Source organism: Scyliorhinus torazame, chromosome 7, assembly GCF_047496885.1.
Source record: "Scyliorhinus torazame isolate Kashiwa2021f chromosome 7, sScyTor2.1, whole genome shotgun sequence".
In the NCBI taxonomy this organism is placed as follows: domain Eukaryota; kingdom Metazoa; phylum Chordata; class Chondrichthyes; order Carcharhiniformes; family Scyliorhinidae; genus Scyliorhinus; species Scyliorhinus torazame.
The window spans coordinates 232,766,141-232,781,991 of NC_092713.1; the positions used below are offsets into that span (position 1 = coordinate 232,766,141).

Consider the following 15,851-nt stretch of genomic DNA (forward strand, 5'->3'; position numbering starts at 1 on the left):
CCCAGTCGATAACCATTTAGCAGAGTTTTATTAAATTAGGGAACAAGTAACAAGAGAGACGCTGGGAAACATCTTGTACAAATCGCACAGGTGAAACATTTTCCTGAACATTAGAGCTAATAGTTCATAAACCCTGAAGCTGGAGTAACAATTGATGTGTGTGAGCAGTATGAAGAAAAATGTTTATATCTAATAAATACCCTGCAACTGCATGAGAAAGTATACAGCTGAGGTCTTTTTTTATTGACCTTTAAGTCTTTGATTTCTCGTTGCCTGCTATTATTTTATTAATTATACAGATTTTGTACTGAAGCTGTCTCTTCGCTTTCTCATAAACAAAACATCCAGATACTCTTCATCGAGTGAATCTTCTATCACATAAGGCATTTCACCTCCTTCCTCTTCAAACTCTGCTTTAAGGGAAAAGGTTTTGACATTAAAGCAGTTTTGTAAACTATTTTTTTCAAATACAAGGTGAAATTGAACAATGCAACAGGAAAAAAACGGACCCCCTGGTCGAAAAGGTACTTTTTGAAAAAGAGAGAAGTCTGTCTACGCTGTAGTTACCCCTATCAAATTCTATAGTACAGATCACCATGTTCAATTTTTAGATACTTTAGAATGCGCCAGACCTGATATCTTGCAATCTGACAGCTTTCTCTTTTTTTCAAATCAAAATATGAAGAAAACTTGCTCATCTAAGAAAAAAAACATAATTGGTGGTACAAGAAAAGTTCATTCAACTGCGTGCTTCCACACAGATCATGTGGGAATTATTCTATGCATTTCAGAAACATGCAGCAAATTACATACCCAACAAAATAACCTTCATTGTGTTTTTTTAAAAAGTAATTACATTCTAAAAATATTACGGATTTTCTTTATTTGTACTTACATATTTAAAAACATTTTTTAAACATAGGTGACATTCAAAGGTTTAATTATTTATAGGGCAGTATCTTCAGTTGTCAGCAGAAACATGCATTTACAGCAAAATCGAAGCAAACGAGATTAAAAGGAGCTAACAGCTACAAAGGGAATAGAATGGCCGGGATTCTCCCGCAATTGGCGGGACGGCCTGCGCTGGCACCAAGAGCGGCGCGAACCACTTCGGCGTTGGGCCGCCCAGAAGTTGCGGAATCCACCGCACTGCCGGGGTTTAGGCCGGCGGCGGCGGGGTTGACCCGGCGCCGAAGGTCCGCCATGGGCCGGCACATGCACAGAACCGCCGGCGTGTTCTGGCTCATGCGCAGGGGGTTTCTTCTCCGCGCCGGCCTCTGTAAGGCTCCACCATGGCCGGCGAAAGAGTGTCTCCATGGCACAGGCCCGCCTGCAGATCGGTGGCCCCCGATCGCGGGCCAGGCCACCCGGGGCCAGATCCCCCCGCGCCCCTCCCGAAGACTCCGCTAGCCGCCCTCCAAGCCAGTCCTGCCGGGATGGACCATGTCTGAGGTACCCTCAATAACGACGCTTAGAGTGTAAACGGTAAAGAAGGCTTTGTTAGACGAAGAACTATGCTAGAGCTGAGACATGTGCTAACTGCTGTACAGCCCACAAGGCAGCCCTTTATATATGGCTCACAGGTGGGCGGAGCCAGAGGCGGAGTCCCCAGAGTTCCAAGCCCGGTCTTGAAGGGGACATCACCTTACATGATGATAAGGCAGTAACCGTTCATCACATTCACCCCGTTTAAAAAGAGTCCGGCGGGGGTGAAGTGCCATCATAGGTCCATCTGTCTCGGTGGCCGGATCGTCCTCATCGACCTCCTCAGTTCGGGCGGTGGTGCGGCGGGCATGGACGTCCCGGTTGAGGGCACATCCGGGAGCACAGTGGTTGGAGCTTCGGTCCAGCTCAGTGCATGGGGTCTAGGCAGGGCCGGGGATAGCGGTGCCGACGCTGGCGGGGTGTGTAAAGGGAGGGCGCAAGGGGGAGCGCACGGTAGGTGCTCACCAACGGGGGGTAGGGCCGGAAGGGGCTGTGTTGTAGGGGGTGGCGGGTCCTGCAGGGGAGCGGCTCGGGAAGGGGCGTCTGTGATGGAGGATCCAGCGGGTGCCAGATCCCGGAGGGAAACCGTATCTTGCCTGCCGTCGGGGTACTCAACATAGGCGTAACTGGGGTTGGCGTGGAGCAGTCGGTCCTTTTCGACCAGGGAGTCCGTTTTATGTCTCCTCGTGTGCCTCCGAAGAAGAACAGGTCCCGGAGCCATCAGCCAAGGTGGAAGCGAGACCCCAGAGGTAGGCTTCCTGGGGAAGACAAACAATCGGTTGTGAGGGGTCGCATTTGTGGCCGTACCGAGGAGTAACCTAATAGAGTGTAGGGCATCGGGTAGGACCTCCTGCCAGCGGGTGGTTGGGAGACTTCTCGACCGCAGGGCCAGAAGGACAGCCTTTCACACTGTTGCGTTCTCCCTCTCCACCTGCCCGTTTCCCCGCGGGTTATAACTGGTGGTTCTGCTCGAGGCGATGCCTTTGCTGAGCAGATACTGAAGCAGTTCATCGCTCATGAATGATGTACCCCGGTCGCTGTGGATATAAGTGGGGAAACCGAACAGGGTGAAGATGCTGTGCAGTGCCTTAATCACAGTGGCTGAGGTCATGTCGGGGCAGGGAATGGCGAATGGGAAACGGGAGAACTCATCGATCACGGTGAGGAAATAGGCATAACGATTGGTGGACGGGAGGGGCCCCTTGAAGTCCACGCTCAGTCGCTCAAACGGACCCGAGGCCTTCACGAGCCGAACTTTGTCTGGCCGGTAGAGGTGCGGTTTGCACTCCGCACAGATCTGGCAGGCCCTGACCATGGCCTTGACCTCCTTGGTTGAGTAAGCTAGGTTGCAGGACTTGATAAAATGGACGAGCCGGGTAACCCCCGGGTGGCAGAGGTCATTGTGGATGGCTTGCAGGCGGTCGTCCTGCACGTTGGCACATGTGTCACGGGAGAGGGCATCTGGGGGCTCGTTGAGCTCCCCTGGACGATACTTGATATTGTACGTGTAGGTGGAGATTTCGATCCTCCACCTCAAAATGTTATCGTTTTTTATTTTGCCCCGTTGCGTGTTATCGAACATATAGGCGACTGACGGTTGGTCGGTGACGAGGGTAAACCTCCTACCGGCGAGGTAGTGTCTCCAGCGCCGCACAGCCTCCACAATGGCTTGTGCCTCCTTTTCGACTGCAGAGTGTCGAACCTCGGAGGCGGTGAGGGTTCGGTAGAAGAACGCTACTGGTCTGCCTGCCTGATTGAGGGTAGCAGCCAGGGCGATGTCTGATGCATCGCTCTCTACCTGGAAATGGTTTTGTCCACCTCGTGCATAGCGGCCTTGATGATGTCGGCCTTGATGCGGTTGAAGGCCAATTGAGCCTCAGCCGAGAGGGGAAGAATGGTGGTCTTTATGAGTGGGCGGGCTTTGTCCGCATACTTGGGGACCCACTGGGCGTAATAGGAGAAAAGCCCCAAGCACCTTTTGAGGGCCTTGAGGCTGCGGGGGAGAAGGAGTTCCTTAAGGGGACGTATGCGGTCGGGGCCGGGACCGAGGACCCCGTCTTCCACGACATAGCCGAGGATGACTAGCCGGGTGGTGTGGAAAACGCATTTGTCCTCGTTATAGGTCAGGTTAAGTGCTCGGGCGGTCTGGAGGATCTTTTCGAGTTTAGCGTCATGGTCCTGCTGGTCATGGCCGCAGATGGTGACATTGTCCAAGTACGGGTATGTAGCCCGCAAACCGTACTGGTCCACCATTTGGTCCATCGCCGTTTGAAAGACGGAGACCCCTTTTGTGACACCGAAGGGGACCCTGAGGAAGTGGAAGAGCCGGCCGGCTGCTTCAAAGGCAGTATAGCGGCGGTCTTTTGGTCGGACGGGGAGCTGGTGGTAGGCGGATTTGAGGTCGACCGTGGAAAAGACTCGGTATTGGGCGATCCGATTTACCATTTCCGCGATGCGAGGAAGGGGGTACGCATCAAGCTGCGTGAATCGCTTTATGGTCTGGCTATAATCCACGACCATCCGTTTCTTCTCCCCGGACCGGACTACCACCACTTGCGCTCTCGAAGGGCTGTTGCTAGCCTCGATGACCCCCTCTCCCAGTAAACACTGGACCTCTGATTCGATAAAAGTCATATCTTGGGCACTGTAGTGCCGGCTTCTGGTGGCGACTGGCTTACAGTCGGGAGTGAGGTTCGTGAATAGCGAGGTGGGTGCGACTTTCAGTGTTGCAAGGCAGCATACCGAGAGGGAGGGCAAGGGTCCGCCGAACTTCAGTGTCAGGCTTCGGTGGCTGCACTGGAAATCCAGTCCGAGCAGCAGGGGGGCACAGAGGTGAGGGAGGATATAAAATTTGAAACGGGTGTATTTGGCGCCCTGGATCGAGAGATCCGCAATACAGTACCCCTTGATTTATACCGAGTGGGACACGGATGCGAGGGCTATGGTTCGGGATGCGGGATGGGTGCGCAGGGAGCAGCGCCTTTCCGTTTCAGGGTGGATAAAGCTCTCCATGCTCCCGGAGTCGAAGAGGCATGCAGTGTCGCGCCCGTTGACCTGGACCTGCATCATAGAGTTCTGCAGGTGTTTTGGCCGAATTTGGTCGAGGGTGATCGCACCCACTCGCGGGTAGTCCGAGTCCTCGGCCAAGTCGGACTCGTAAAATGGCCGCCGCCGTCGGTCACACGTGTCGGGTCGAGAAGATGGCCACCGCCAAGATGGCCGCTCCCATGATTCGCACGAGGCTCATGACGTGTCAGAAGGGGGCATGTCGGGTCGATGCGCAGCCGCATTGCAAGGCCTGCGGGCCTGAGAGCCTGATTTCCGGGCCGGCTGTTCTTTGTTTTTCTGGCCCCTGTGTCTGGCCAGGCAGACCCTCGCAAAATGCCCTTTCTTCCCGCAGTCACTGCAGATCGTGGAGCGGGCTGGGCAGCGTGGGCATGGATGCTGGCCCTGTCCGCAGAAGTAGCACGGTGTGCCCCCACGGTGAGCGGGTTGCCGCGTGGCGCAGGCCTGTAATACGGCTGAGTCTGAGGAAGTCCGGGGGGGGCTCGCAGAGTCCGCGGGGTATGTACCCAAGTTATGTCGGGCCACCTACAGTGAGGAGGCAAGCGTTAGCGTGTCCTGGAGGTCTTTTGCCCTGTTTTCGAGCAGCCGCTTCCGGATGTAGGTCGAGCGGATGCCGGACACGAAAGCATCTCTGATGTGCAGGTTCAGAGGACTTCCCCTGTCACATCCTGATGGTCACAGTCCCTGGCAAGCGCGGTGAGTTTCTCGACGAATTCGTCTAGCTATTGCCCCAAGCACTGCCGGCAGGTAGAGAGCGGATGCCTGGCGTGTACCTCGTTGATGGGCTTGACAAACCGCTTGCAGAGTAACTCGACCGCCTCTTCATAAGTCGTCGCCTTTTTGAGCGTGGCGGAGATTCTGTGACTCACCCGGGCGTGGAGTAGGCGCAGCTTGCGTGGACCCAGGATGGGAGTCGCTGCGGAGTCCAGGTTGGCTTCGAAGCACCGCAGCCAGTATTTAAAATTTCCTTCGCCTCCGGCGTTCGTGCTTCCAGGTTGAGCTCCGGTTTTAGGCCTGCGTCCATCCTGAATCTAGTTTAGTCTAATAAATTGAGGTAGCCTGAATAACGACGCTTAGAGTGTAAACGGTAAAGAAGGCTTTATTAGACTAAGAATTATGCTAGAGCTGAGACATGTGCTAACTGCTGTACAGCCCACAAGGCAGCCCTTTATATATGGCTCACAGATGGGCGGAGCCAGAGGCGGAGTCCCCAGGGTTCCAAGCCCGGTCTTAAAGGGGACGTCACCTTACATGATGATAAGGCAGTAACCGTTCATCACAATGTCTATTTCATGCCGGCAGGACTGGCCAGGAACGCGTGGCCGCTCAGCCCATCGGGGCCCGGAGAATTGCCGGGGGGGCGCTGCCAATGGCCCCCGACCGGCGCGGCGTAATCCCCGCCCCCGCCAGGAAACTGCCGCTGGAGTATTCGGTAGCCAGCTTCGGAGCGGCGGGGCGGGAGTTACGCCGTCCCCGGAGATACTCTGACCCAGTGGGGGGGTCGGAGAATCCCGCCCAATGTTTCACATTTACGTCTGTAGCTCATAAAGCTGTTCCAATATGTGTTGAAAAAGAACGAATGCAAAAAATGGAGAACTTAACTCATGGTTGAACTAAACATAGAACAAAGAGGAAAAGTCTAATTTGTATTTATTCATTTCTCTTCAAGTTAGCAAGCAAGCAAGGGAATGGTTCTCTACTAAGTGATCCGTGGGGTGAACTGGGAGGACTGGTAGGTGGTGGGGTGGTGTTGTCAGGAAAATAGCTGGTAGCGATGTTGACGCAGCTCCGTGAAGCATTCTTGCCAGTGGGAGAGTTTCTCCGGGCAACCTGGGGCCTGGATCACCTGCCTGTTAACAGAAGCAGTCAGCCAATTTGCATATCTGAGGTCACAATTAGAGGTGATGTATGGGCTGGCGGACAATGTCTCAGTGGCGGCACAGGCCGCTGCTATTTGCAGAGGATGCCAGTTCCATGGAGGCAGCCTCCCTGGGGCAGGCTGGGCATCCATTGGAGCCATAGGCTCCGTTTTGCAATGTGACAGGGTGGGGCCGAGGTAGAGGGAAGGGGGAGTGGGGGGTGATGTGAGCACTGGCTGCAAAACCACCCCTGCATCCTAAAAATAACCACCAGAGGGTTGCCCCTCCAATCCGAGGGACCTGGCAGATTGACCTCTCTGAACCCTTAATCTGTTTGTACTCCTGAGGTGCTTCCATTCTGAGGCCCTTCTGTCCTCCTAACTGCATTAGTGGTAGCCACCTACATTGGGCCTGCCGGAGCTCTAGAACCGCCAGCCCTCTGATTGGAATGATAGCATCAGGTGCTCGCCTTCGCCTATTTTTTCTTAACAGGACAGCTAAGCACACAGAAAATCATTCGGGAAGTTGCTTTCAAGAAAATAGCACTGCCGGTCTGGTTTTCACGCAAATGTGGGCTTGGGACATTCATTTGGTCCCAACGTCGGGGTCCCAAAGCCAGTGAAGAAGTCATACCCACAGGTTCCGATCTGATGGAGTGAGTGGCCTGTTTCTGTGCAGTAACAGTTTACAATTCTATCACAAATGATTGGGCTGTTTGATGTGGTGGAATAAAGATTAATCATACAATTACTGGAAGGAAAACTTCAACCCAAATTTTATGTAGTGATTTTCATGACTATGTATATGGGAACAGCAGGGCCTATTTTGATACGACAATGCCACCGTCTGAATCATCAACAGATGATCTTAAGTTGAAGTCATAGCACAATGTAATAGTTTTGTTTGAATCCATAGCATTAAATATATTATAGTGCTGCAAAATTAATGATTATTCCTCTGCAATACTCTGCAAATGATTAATGAGTGGGCAGCACGGTAGCATTGTGGATAGCACAAATGCTTCACAGCTCCAGGGTCCCAGGTTCGATTCCGGCTTGGGTCACTGTCTGTGCGGAGTCTGCACATCCTCCCCGTGTGTGCGTGGGTTTCCTCCGGGTGCTCCGGTTTCCTCCCACAGTCCAAAGATGTGCGGGTTAGGTGGATTGGCCATGCTAAATTGCCCATAGTGTCCAAAATTGCCCTTAGTGTAGGGTGGGGTTACTGGGTTATGGGGATAGGGTGGAGGTGTGGACCTTGGGTAGGGTGCTCTTTCCAAGAGCCGGTGCAGACTCGATGGGTCGAATGGCCTCCTTCTGCACTGTAAATTCTATGATTACATATTGATCAGAGTGTACCTTCTTTGCTTTTAGTGCATGGAATTTGAGATGATAGAAGTGAAATCATAGGTAGTTTTGATGAGAAACAGCATTTAGGCCATCTTAGTTCAAAATCCAGAAAGAGTTGTCCCTCGATCCACACATCCAATTTCTACTTAACGAACTTCAAGGTTTTTGTGGCCATTAACTTGCTCGGAACGCCACACTACTCTCTGCATGAAGAGCTTCCTGACATGTCATAGATAGAATTTACAGTGCAGAAGGAGGCCATTCGGCCCATCGAGTCTGCGCCGGCTCTTGGACAGAGCGCCCTACCCAAGCCCACACCCCCAACCTATCCCCATAACCCAGTAACCCCACCCAACCCAACACTAAGGGCAATTTTGGACACTAAGGGCAATTTATCATGGCCAATCCACCTAACCTGCACATCTTTGGACTGTGGGAGGAAACCGGAGCACCCGGAGGAAACCCACGGGGAGGATGTGCAGACTCCGCACAGACAGTGACCCAAGCCGGAATCGAACCTGGGACCCTGGAGCTGTGAAGCAATTGCGCTATCCACAATGCTACCGTGCTGCCCTAAATGTCATAAATGTGTCTTTGTTATGTTGAACCTGCCTGATCGTTGCTGCTTAATTTTAAGTAGCGTTGCACAAAAACGATTTTTGTACTTTTCCTATTTTAGTATCTCCATAATATCACCACTTGGTCACTTCTTTCCAGAACTGAGCAGAGTTTTCTGATCTTGTAAAAAGAATATTTGTGGACCATGGGTTTTCCAACAATCCAACAGTTTCATGGACACTTTTCCTGATACTGCTACCACAGGAACATTGGGCTGGATTCTCCAATTTTGAGGCGATGTCTGGAAAAAGCATCTAGTTTTACGACAAAAAAAATTGGCACGGCCCAACACCGACCCTCCGACCGGTGAGGGGCTAGCAGCCGTGCCACATAAAGCACATGGCCTTCACGAAATAAACGGCCGGAGAATTGCCCCCCTGGACACCCCCATGCCACGTCCCTGTCCGCAGCCGCCATGCCGGGTTCACAAAAACTGAGAGCACCTCGCTGATGCTGTTTTGGAGGGGGTGGAGCATCTGAAAACAGGCGCCAACCCCGATTCGGTCGGAAACAGGGATACTCCGGATCGATTCCGATATCGGGGTCGGGCAACGGAGAATCCCGCCCCCTGCCTGTTCCAGTTGAAGAACATGGGTTTGCAACCTTGATTTCACACATTTTTGATGCCCAATTCTAGTTGCATCAGCAAAGGGTCAGGTGATATTCCACCACAATAATTGGAAATTCAAAGAGATCATCACCTTCCACATGTGGGGCGTCATTCTCCGACCCCCCAGAGGGTCAGAGAATGGCCGTTGGCCGCCGTGAATCCCGCCCCCGCCCCCGCCGAAGTCTCCGAAGGGAGAAAAGTCGGCGGGGCGTTAATGGCGCCGCTGCCGCGGAGAATGTCACGGGTCTGCGCAAGGCAGCCGATTTTCGGCCTGCCGATATTCTCCCTTCCGGATGGGCCGAAGTCCCGTCGACGTGATGACCGTTCACGTCGACGTGAATCAAACCTCCTTTTCATCGGCGTGACCCGGTGCTCCAGGCTCACGCCGACCAGCGTGGAGGTGAGTGACGGCCTGGGGGGTTGGCTCTGGGCAGGCAATGGCGTGGCCGCAGTCTGAGTGCGTGAGGAGAGGTGTGTCTCGGGTTGTGTGTGTGTGTGTGTGCGGCGGGGGAGGGGTGGTTAGAGTAGGCTGGGCTCCGGGGGAGTGCCGGGAGGGGGTCCATGCCGGGGTGGAGGTTGGGGGGGGGGTCCGTGCCGGGGTGGAGGTTGGGGGTTGGGGGGGGGTCCGTGCTGGGATGGAGGTTGGGGGGGGTCCGTGCTGGGGTGGAGGTTGGGGGGGGGTCCGTGCCGTGCCGGGGTGGAGGTTGGGGGTTGGGGGGGTCCGTGCTGGGGTGGGGGTTGGGGGGGGGGGCCGTGCTGGGGTGGAGGTTGGGGGGGTCCGTGCTGGGGTGGAGGTTGGGGGGGGGTCCGTGCTGGGGTGGAGGTTGGGGGGGGTCCGTGCCGGGGTGGAGGTTGGGGGGGGGGGTCCGTGCTGGGGTGGAGGTTGGGGGGTGTCCGTGCAGGGGTGGAGGTTGGGGAGGGGTCCGTGCTGGGGTGGAGGTTGGGAGGGGTCCGTGCCGGGGTGGAGGTTGGGGGGGGTCCGTGCCGGGGTGGAGGTTGGGGGGGGGGGGGGTCCGTGCTGGGGTGGAGGTTGGGGGGGGTCTGTGCTGGGGTGGAGGTTGGGGGGGGTCCGTGCTGGGGTGGAGGTTGGGGGGGGTCCGTGCTGGGGTGGAGGTTGGGGGGGGTCCGTGCCGTGCCGGGGTGGAGGTTGGGGGTTGGGGGGAGGGTCCGTGCTGGGGTGGAGGTTGGGGGGGGTTCCGTGCCGAGGAGGGGGATGGGAGGGCAAGTGAGTTGGTCCACCTGGCCAGGTGCCAGCCTCCAACAGTTGGACCCATGCGGTCCATGCCACCTGGCTGGGGGGAGGAGGGGATATGGGCAATGATGACATGTCGTCGTTCCCCTCCCCCCACCAGGCCGTCATGTTTTCAGATCATCCAGCGATGATGGCCGCCGTGGTGGCAGCCGCTCATGTCTATGTTGCCCTGGATGAGGAGGAGGAGGAGGAGGAGCGTGCCAGAGAGGCGGCGCAGGCTGCCGCAGAGGGGCAGGCGGCAGCCGCCCAGGCTGGAGGGACACCTGACCGACAGGACGAGGAGGGGGAGGAGGACGTCGCAGCCCCACGGCAACGGAGGCACCCGAGGGCGCCCCGTGTGTACCGGCCCCGGCAGTCATACCAGGACCTCACGGAACGGGAATGCAGGAGGAGACTCCGGATGAGCCGGGCAACCGTGGCACACATCTGCCACCTGCTGGCACACCTGTCACCGCGTGGCACTGGCGGGGGACACCCTCTCCTCGTGTCCGTCAAGGTTACGGTGGCCCTGAACTTTTATGCAACGGGGTCATTCCAGGCACCGAGTGGGGACCTGTCCGGCATATCGCAGACATCGGTGCATCGGTGCATCCGGGCAGTGACAGATGCCCTATATGCCATGGCGCACCGCTTCCCCGTGGACCGGGCCAGCCAAGATGTCCGGGCCGTGGGCTTCTCTGCCGTTGCCGGGTTCCCCATGGTCCAGGGCGCGATCGATGGGATGCACGTCGCCGTGCGACCACCTGCAGATAACAGGGCCGTGTTCACTAATAGGAAGGGGACCTATTCGATGAACGTACAGGTGGTCTGCGACCACCGCATGATGATCCTGCACGTCTGCGCCCGTCACCCAGGCAGTGTACACGACTCATTCGTGTTGTCGCGGTCATCCATCCCCGGCATGTACGAGGGACGCCATCCCCGGCTGAGGGGCTGGTTGCTGGGCGACAGGGGCTACCCATTGCGATCGTGGCTGATGACGCCTATACGGAGGCCACGCAATGAGGCGGAGAACCGCTACAATGATGCCCATGTAGCGACAAGGGGAGTGATCGAGAGGTGCTTTGGCGTGCTGAAGATGCTTTTCAGGTGCCTGGACCTCTCTGGGGGCGCCCTCCAGTATCGGTCAGATAGGGTCGGCCGCATCATTGTGGTGTGCTGCGTCCTGCACAACATAGCCCAGCAGAGGGGCGATGTGCCGCAGGCAGAGGAGGGCGGAGTGGAGGAGCAGCAGGAAGAGGCCCAGTCCTCCCCAGATGAGGGGGATGGGGGCAATGGTCAGGGCAGACGGGGTAGACACAGGCGGGTGGCTGTCCACCGTTACCGGCTGGCCCAGCGGGCACGGGACAGACTGATAGACGCCCGCTTCACTGACTAGATGGGCGTGGGAATCGGGTAGTATGGCCACAGACCGCACACCATGGCAACAGCCGACCACTCACACCCCCCACCCATCCACCCACCCAGCACCCTCACCCCCCTCCCCAACCCCACCCACCCCACCCGCATGCACACCACCCCCCTCCCCCCCATTGCCGATCCACCTGCGGCACAACGGGCCGGGCTCACACAGTTGCGGGTGGACGCGTGTCTATCGCAGGCCATGGAGGATGATGACAACCCGCCCTGCGATGAGCTCCTGGCTCTACATCGTTGGACTATGTCTGACCCATGGCCACAGTACCACCATCCACCCGGACCATCCCTGCATGCGGCTGTGACACTGCAGCGCACGGTCCCGTCCTCTGCCCGGGGGATGTTGATGGCGGCCCAGGGGGAAGGGGGCAGACTCACCTGGGGCTGAGGTAAGACCACCCCTCACACACACACTTGCGCTCAACGTACATGACACCCCCGCACACTTTGGACAGAGCACAAAGGCAGCTTCTGTAGGTGTAACATTGACTTTAATAACCAAAGGAGTTCATGCACGTGCCCTAGCCCCTAAAACTCATCTGTGCCCTGCACCCGTGCCAACTTACTCAGTGTCTAATTGTTTGGCCTTACGGGCCCTTTGACTACGTCTACGTGGTTCCCCAGACGGTACAGCAGAACTGGAGGTGGACTCCTGTGATTCCTGCCCTCTGACACTGGATCCCTTTGGCGGCCGTTTCCTGGGGCGTCCTGGCCTAGATGGGCCAGGCTGCGGCCCGGGCGACTGGGATGGCGAGCTGCCAGCCTGTCCTGCCCGTTGCCCACCCGATGCACCTGGGACGGAAGGGGGGGAGTCCGAGGTGTCGTGGTGTACCGGGACCTCCCCTACAGAGGGAGCCGGGACGGACCATACCACCTCCTCCTCCCTCGGGGTGCCCGATGGCCCCCAGGCCTCTACATGGGTGGGGGATGCGAACGGACTGGCCATCCGACGCCCCCCTGACATCTGGCGCAGCCAGTCCTGGAGGCCCGTGATGGTATCGACAGGGGTCTGCAGGTTTGCAGCCATGGAGCCCAGGGTGTTGGCAAACCCTGTCTGTGACAGTGCGACGCCAGCTCGCACATGGCCACTGGCGCCGATGCCCTCAGCGATGGCCTGCAGAGACTTAGCCATGGCCTGCTGAGACTGGGCCATGGCCTGCAGATACTGGGCTATGGCGTTGAGCGCCTCTGCCATCTGGCACTGGCACTGGCTCATGGCCTCCTGTGAGAGGGCAGCCATTTCCTGGGCCACAGACGCCGCCTGCACGGAAGGCCCCAGGCCTCGCAAACCGTTCCCCATGTCTGACACCGTCGCACCCATTGCCTCCACCGCGGACGCCACCCGTGCGGTGTCAGCCTGGGTGGCACGCATGACCGGCACCACTCCCAGCTCCTGGACGCGGGTGGACTCCTCCACCTGCGACCGCAGCCGCCGCAAGCCGCCCGTCACCCTCTTCGCTCGTCTCCGGGTCGGTGGTTGCATCGGATCTATGTGTGGGTGTGGTAACTGCAGGAACCCGGGATCCATCTGGGCGGCAGATGTTCGCTTGGCCTGGGCTGCCCTCCGACCGCCCGGTCCCTCTGCTGCTCCTACCTCCACCTGCTGTACCGGGACGGCTGTGTTGTGCGCACCAGTGAGTGTACCAGACGCCTCATCACTAAAGTGCCCAACCGTGGTGAGTGTTTCTGCGATGGTGGAGGGTGTTGGTGACAGCAGTGGCGTTGTGTCGTGCTCTTCGTCCCACTCTGAGTCCATGGTACTTTGGGGTGGGGGTTCGTCTCCACCCATCCACTCTGACTCACTGTCCGGTATTTCGTCTTCCTGGGTAGTGCTGTCCCGGGTAGGGGTGTCCTGGGTAGTGCTGCCCGGGTAGGGGTGTCCTGGGTAGTGGTGTCCTGGGTAGTGGTGTCCTGGGTAGTGGTGTCCTGGGTAGTGGTGTCCTGGCTCGGATGTGACGGGGGCCTGTGGCTGCCCCCCTCATCGCTGGGTGGTCGCTCCCGCACGTGACGGGGGTGTCATCTCCCTGTTGCTCCAGGTCTCTCCGTCTCCCGTGGTGTGCGAGGGGCATCCTGCGGGCGTCGCATGCTGGAGGGTGCGGGTCTCTCCGTCTCCCGTGGTCTCCGAGGGGCATCCTGCGGGCGGTCTGCATCTGCGGGGATGGGTGCCTGGACGTTTGGTCCTGCGATACACAATGAAGCATGCATGGTTAGACATCAGGCAGTGATCAGGTGATATGGGGGAGGGGGATATAGGGGAGGGGGGATATGGGGACGGGCTGTCGGTGGCTCACTCGCTAGTACGCCCCCGACCTCTGCATCAGCAACCTCCCGGTCCTCAGGTCCGCCAGCCAGTTCCAGGGCCCTTTCCTCGTGTACGGTCAGTGGCCTCTCATCAGCGGGCCCTCCTCCAGTCCTCACATGCTCCCTATTGTTGTGTGCGCGCTTCTCCAGTGGGGGGGGGGGGGCATGGGTAAAAGGCAACAGTGTTAGGCAGGTATATGAATGCACGCCATCGGTTGCGCGTGCATTGCAGAGGTTAAGGTTAGGGCTGGATTCACTTGGGGATATGGGGGAGGGGGGATATGGGGGAGGGGGGATATGGGGGAGGGGGATATGGGGGAGGGGGGATATGGGGGAGGGGGATATGGGGGAGGGGGATATGGGGGATATGGGGGATATGGGGAGGGGGGATATGGGGGAGGGGGGATATGGGGGATATGGGGGAGGGGGATATGGGGAGGGGGATATTGGGGATATGGGGAGGGGGGATGTGGGGGAGGGGGGATATGGGGGAGGGGGGATATGGGGGATATGGGGAAGGGTGGGATATGGGGGAGGGGGGATATGGGGGGTATGGGGAGCGGGGGATATGGGGAGGGGGGATATGGGGTAGGGGGATATGGGGAGGGGGGATATGGGGGATATGGGGGAGGGGGGATATGGGGGAGGGGGGATATGGGGAGGGGGTGATATAGGGGATATGGGGGAGGGGGGATATGGGGAGGGGGGATATGGGGGAGGGGGGATATGGGGGAGGGGGGATATGGGGGAGGGGGGATATGGGGGATATGGGTGAGGGGGGATATGGGTGAGGGGGGATATGGGGGAGGGGGGCATATGGGGGAGGGGGGCATATGGGGGAGGGGGGTTATGGGGGATATGGGGGAGGGGGGGATATGGGGGAGGGGGGATATGGGGAGGGGGGATATGGGGGATATGGGGAGGGGGGATATGGGGGAGGGGGGATATGGGGGAGGGGGGATATGGAGAGCGGGGATATGGGGGAGGGGGATATGGGGAGGGGGATATGGGGAGGGGGGATATGGGGGATATGGGGGAGGGGGGATATGGGGGAGGGGGGATATGGGGAGGGGGGATATGGGGGAGTGGGGATATGGGGGATATGGGGGAGGGGGGTTATGGGGGAGGGGGGATATGGGGGAGGGGGGATATGGAAGAGGGGGGATCTGAGGGATATGGGGGAGGCTCACCCTGCCTGCTCTGATGAGGTCGTTCACCTTCTTGTGGCACTGGGTGCCTGTCCGTGGTGTCAGGGCCACAGCGGTGACGGCCTCTGCCACTTCCCTCCACAGACGCCGGCTGTGGCGTGGGCAACTCTGCGGCCGTGCCCGGGATACAGGGCGTCCCTCCTCTACTCCACCGCGTCCAGGAGCACCTCCACATCGCATGACTCGAACCTCGGGGCTGAGCGACGGCCAGCCATCCAGTCGGGTGTTGCGGTCGGGTGTTCCGGTCGGGTGGGGGGGAGCAGCGCGGCCTTATGAGCCGTCACGCCGTGCAGCGCGTATGACGCTGCACGGCGTGAACCACTGCGCAAGCGCAGATCCCGTTACGTCGCTGCTAGCCCATTTCTGGCCGGAGACTATCGACCCATTTTTCCGACGTGACGCAAGTCGGATTTGCGCCGTTTTTTGCGCCGATCGGCGGACTTTCCGCCGATAACGGAGAATTTTGCCCGTTATGTCTCACACTCACCTCATAGGATTTGGCATCTCAGAGTGTTGATTGCCTACACTCAGCCACAAGTGTGAGTAGTACCCTCCCACGAGGGGGAACCTTGTTGCTGTGAACCCATCAGAACTTAATTAAACTATAATTTACATTTCTCTTTGGGATATGCATTTGTAACTTGAGGACCCATTGGGGACCCAAATGGAAAACAGAACTATTCAGCTTTT

General features: G+C 57.7%; 1 protein-coding gene across 4 annotated transcripts in view; it reads right to left on the reverse strand.

Annotated features, from left to right (window-relative positions):
• Nucleotides 1-216: 216 nt before the first annotated feature.
• The window catches only part of LOC140427454 (probable E3 ubiquitin-protein ligase MID2), a 211,044-nt gene continuing 195,409 nt past the window's right edge, over nucleotides 217-15,851 (reverse strand). For 2 of the 4 annotated variants that reach the window (XM_072512978.1, XM_072512974.1), the window contains one exon: nucleotides 217-413. In XM_072512978.1, the coding sequence (XP_072369079.1) occupies nucleotides 292-413 (122 nt within the window). In that variant the 3' untranslated portion in view covers nucleotides 217-291. Of the gene's footprint in view, nucleotides 414-632; nucleotides 699-15,851 lie in introns of all 4 variants that reach the window. The other 2 variants (XM_072512977.1, XM_072512975.1) reach the window with 2 other exon arrangements.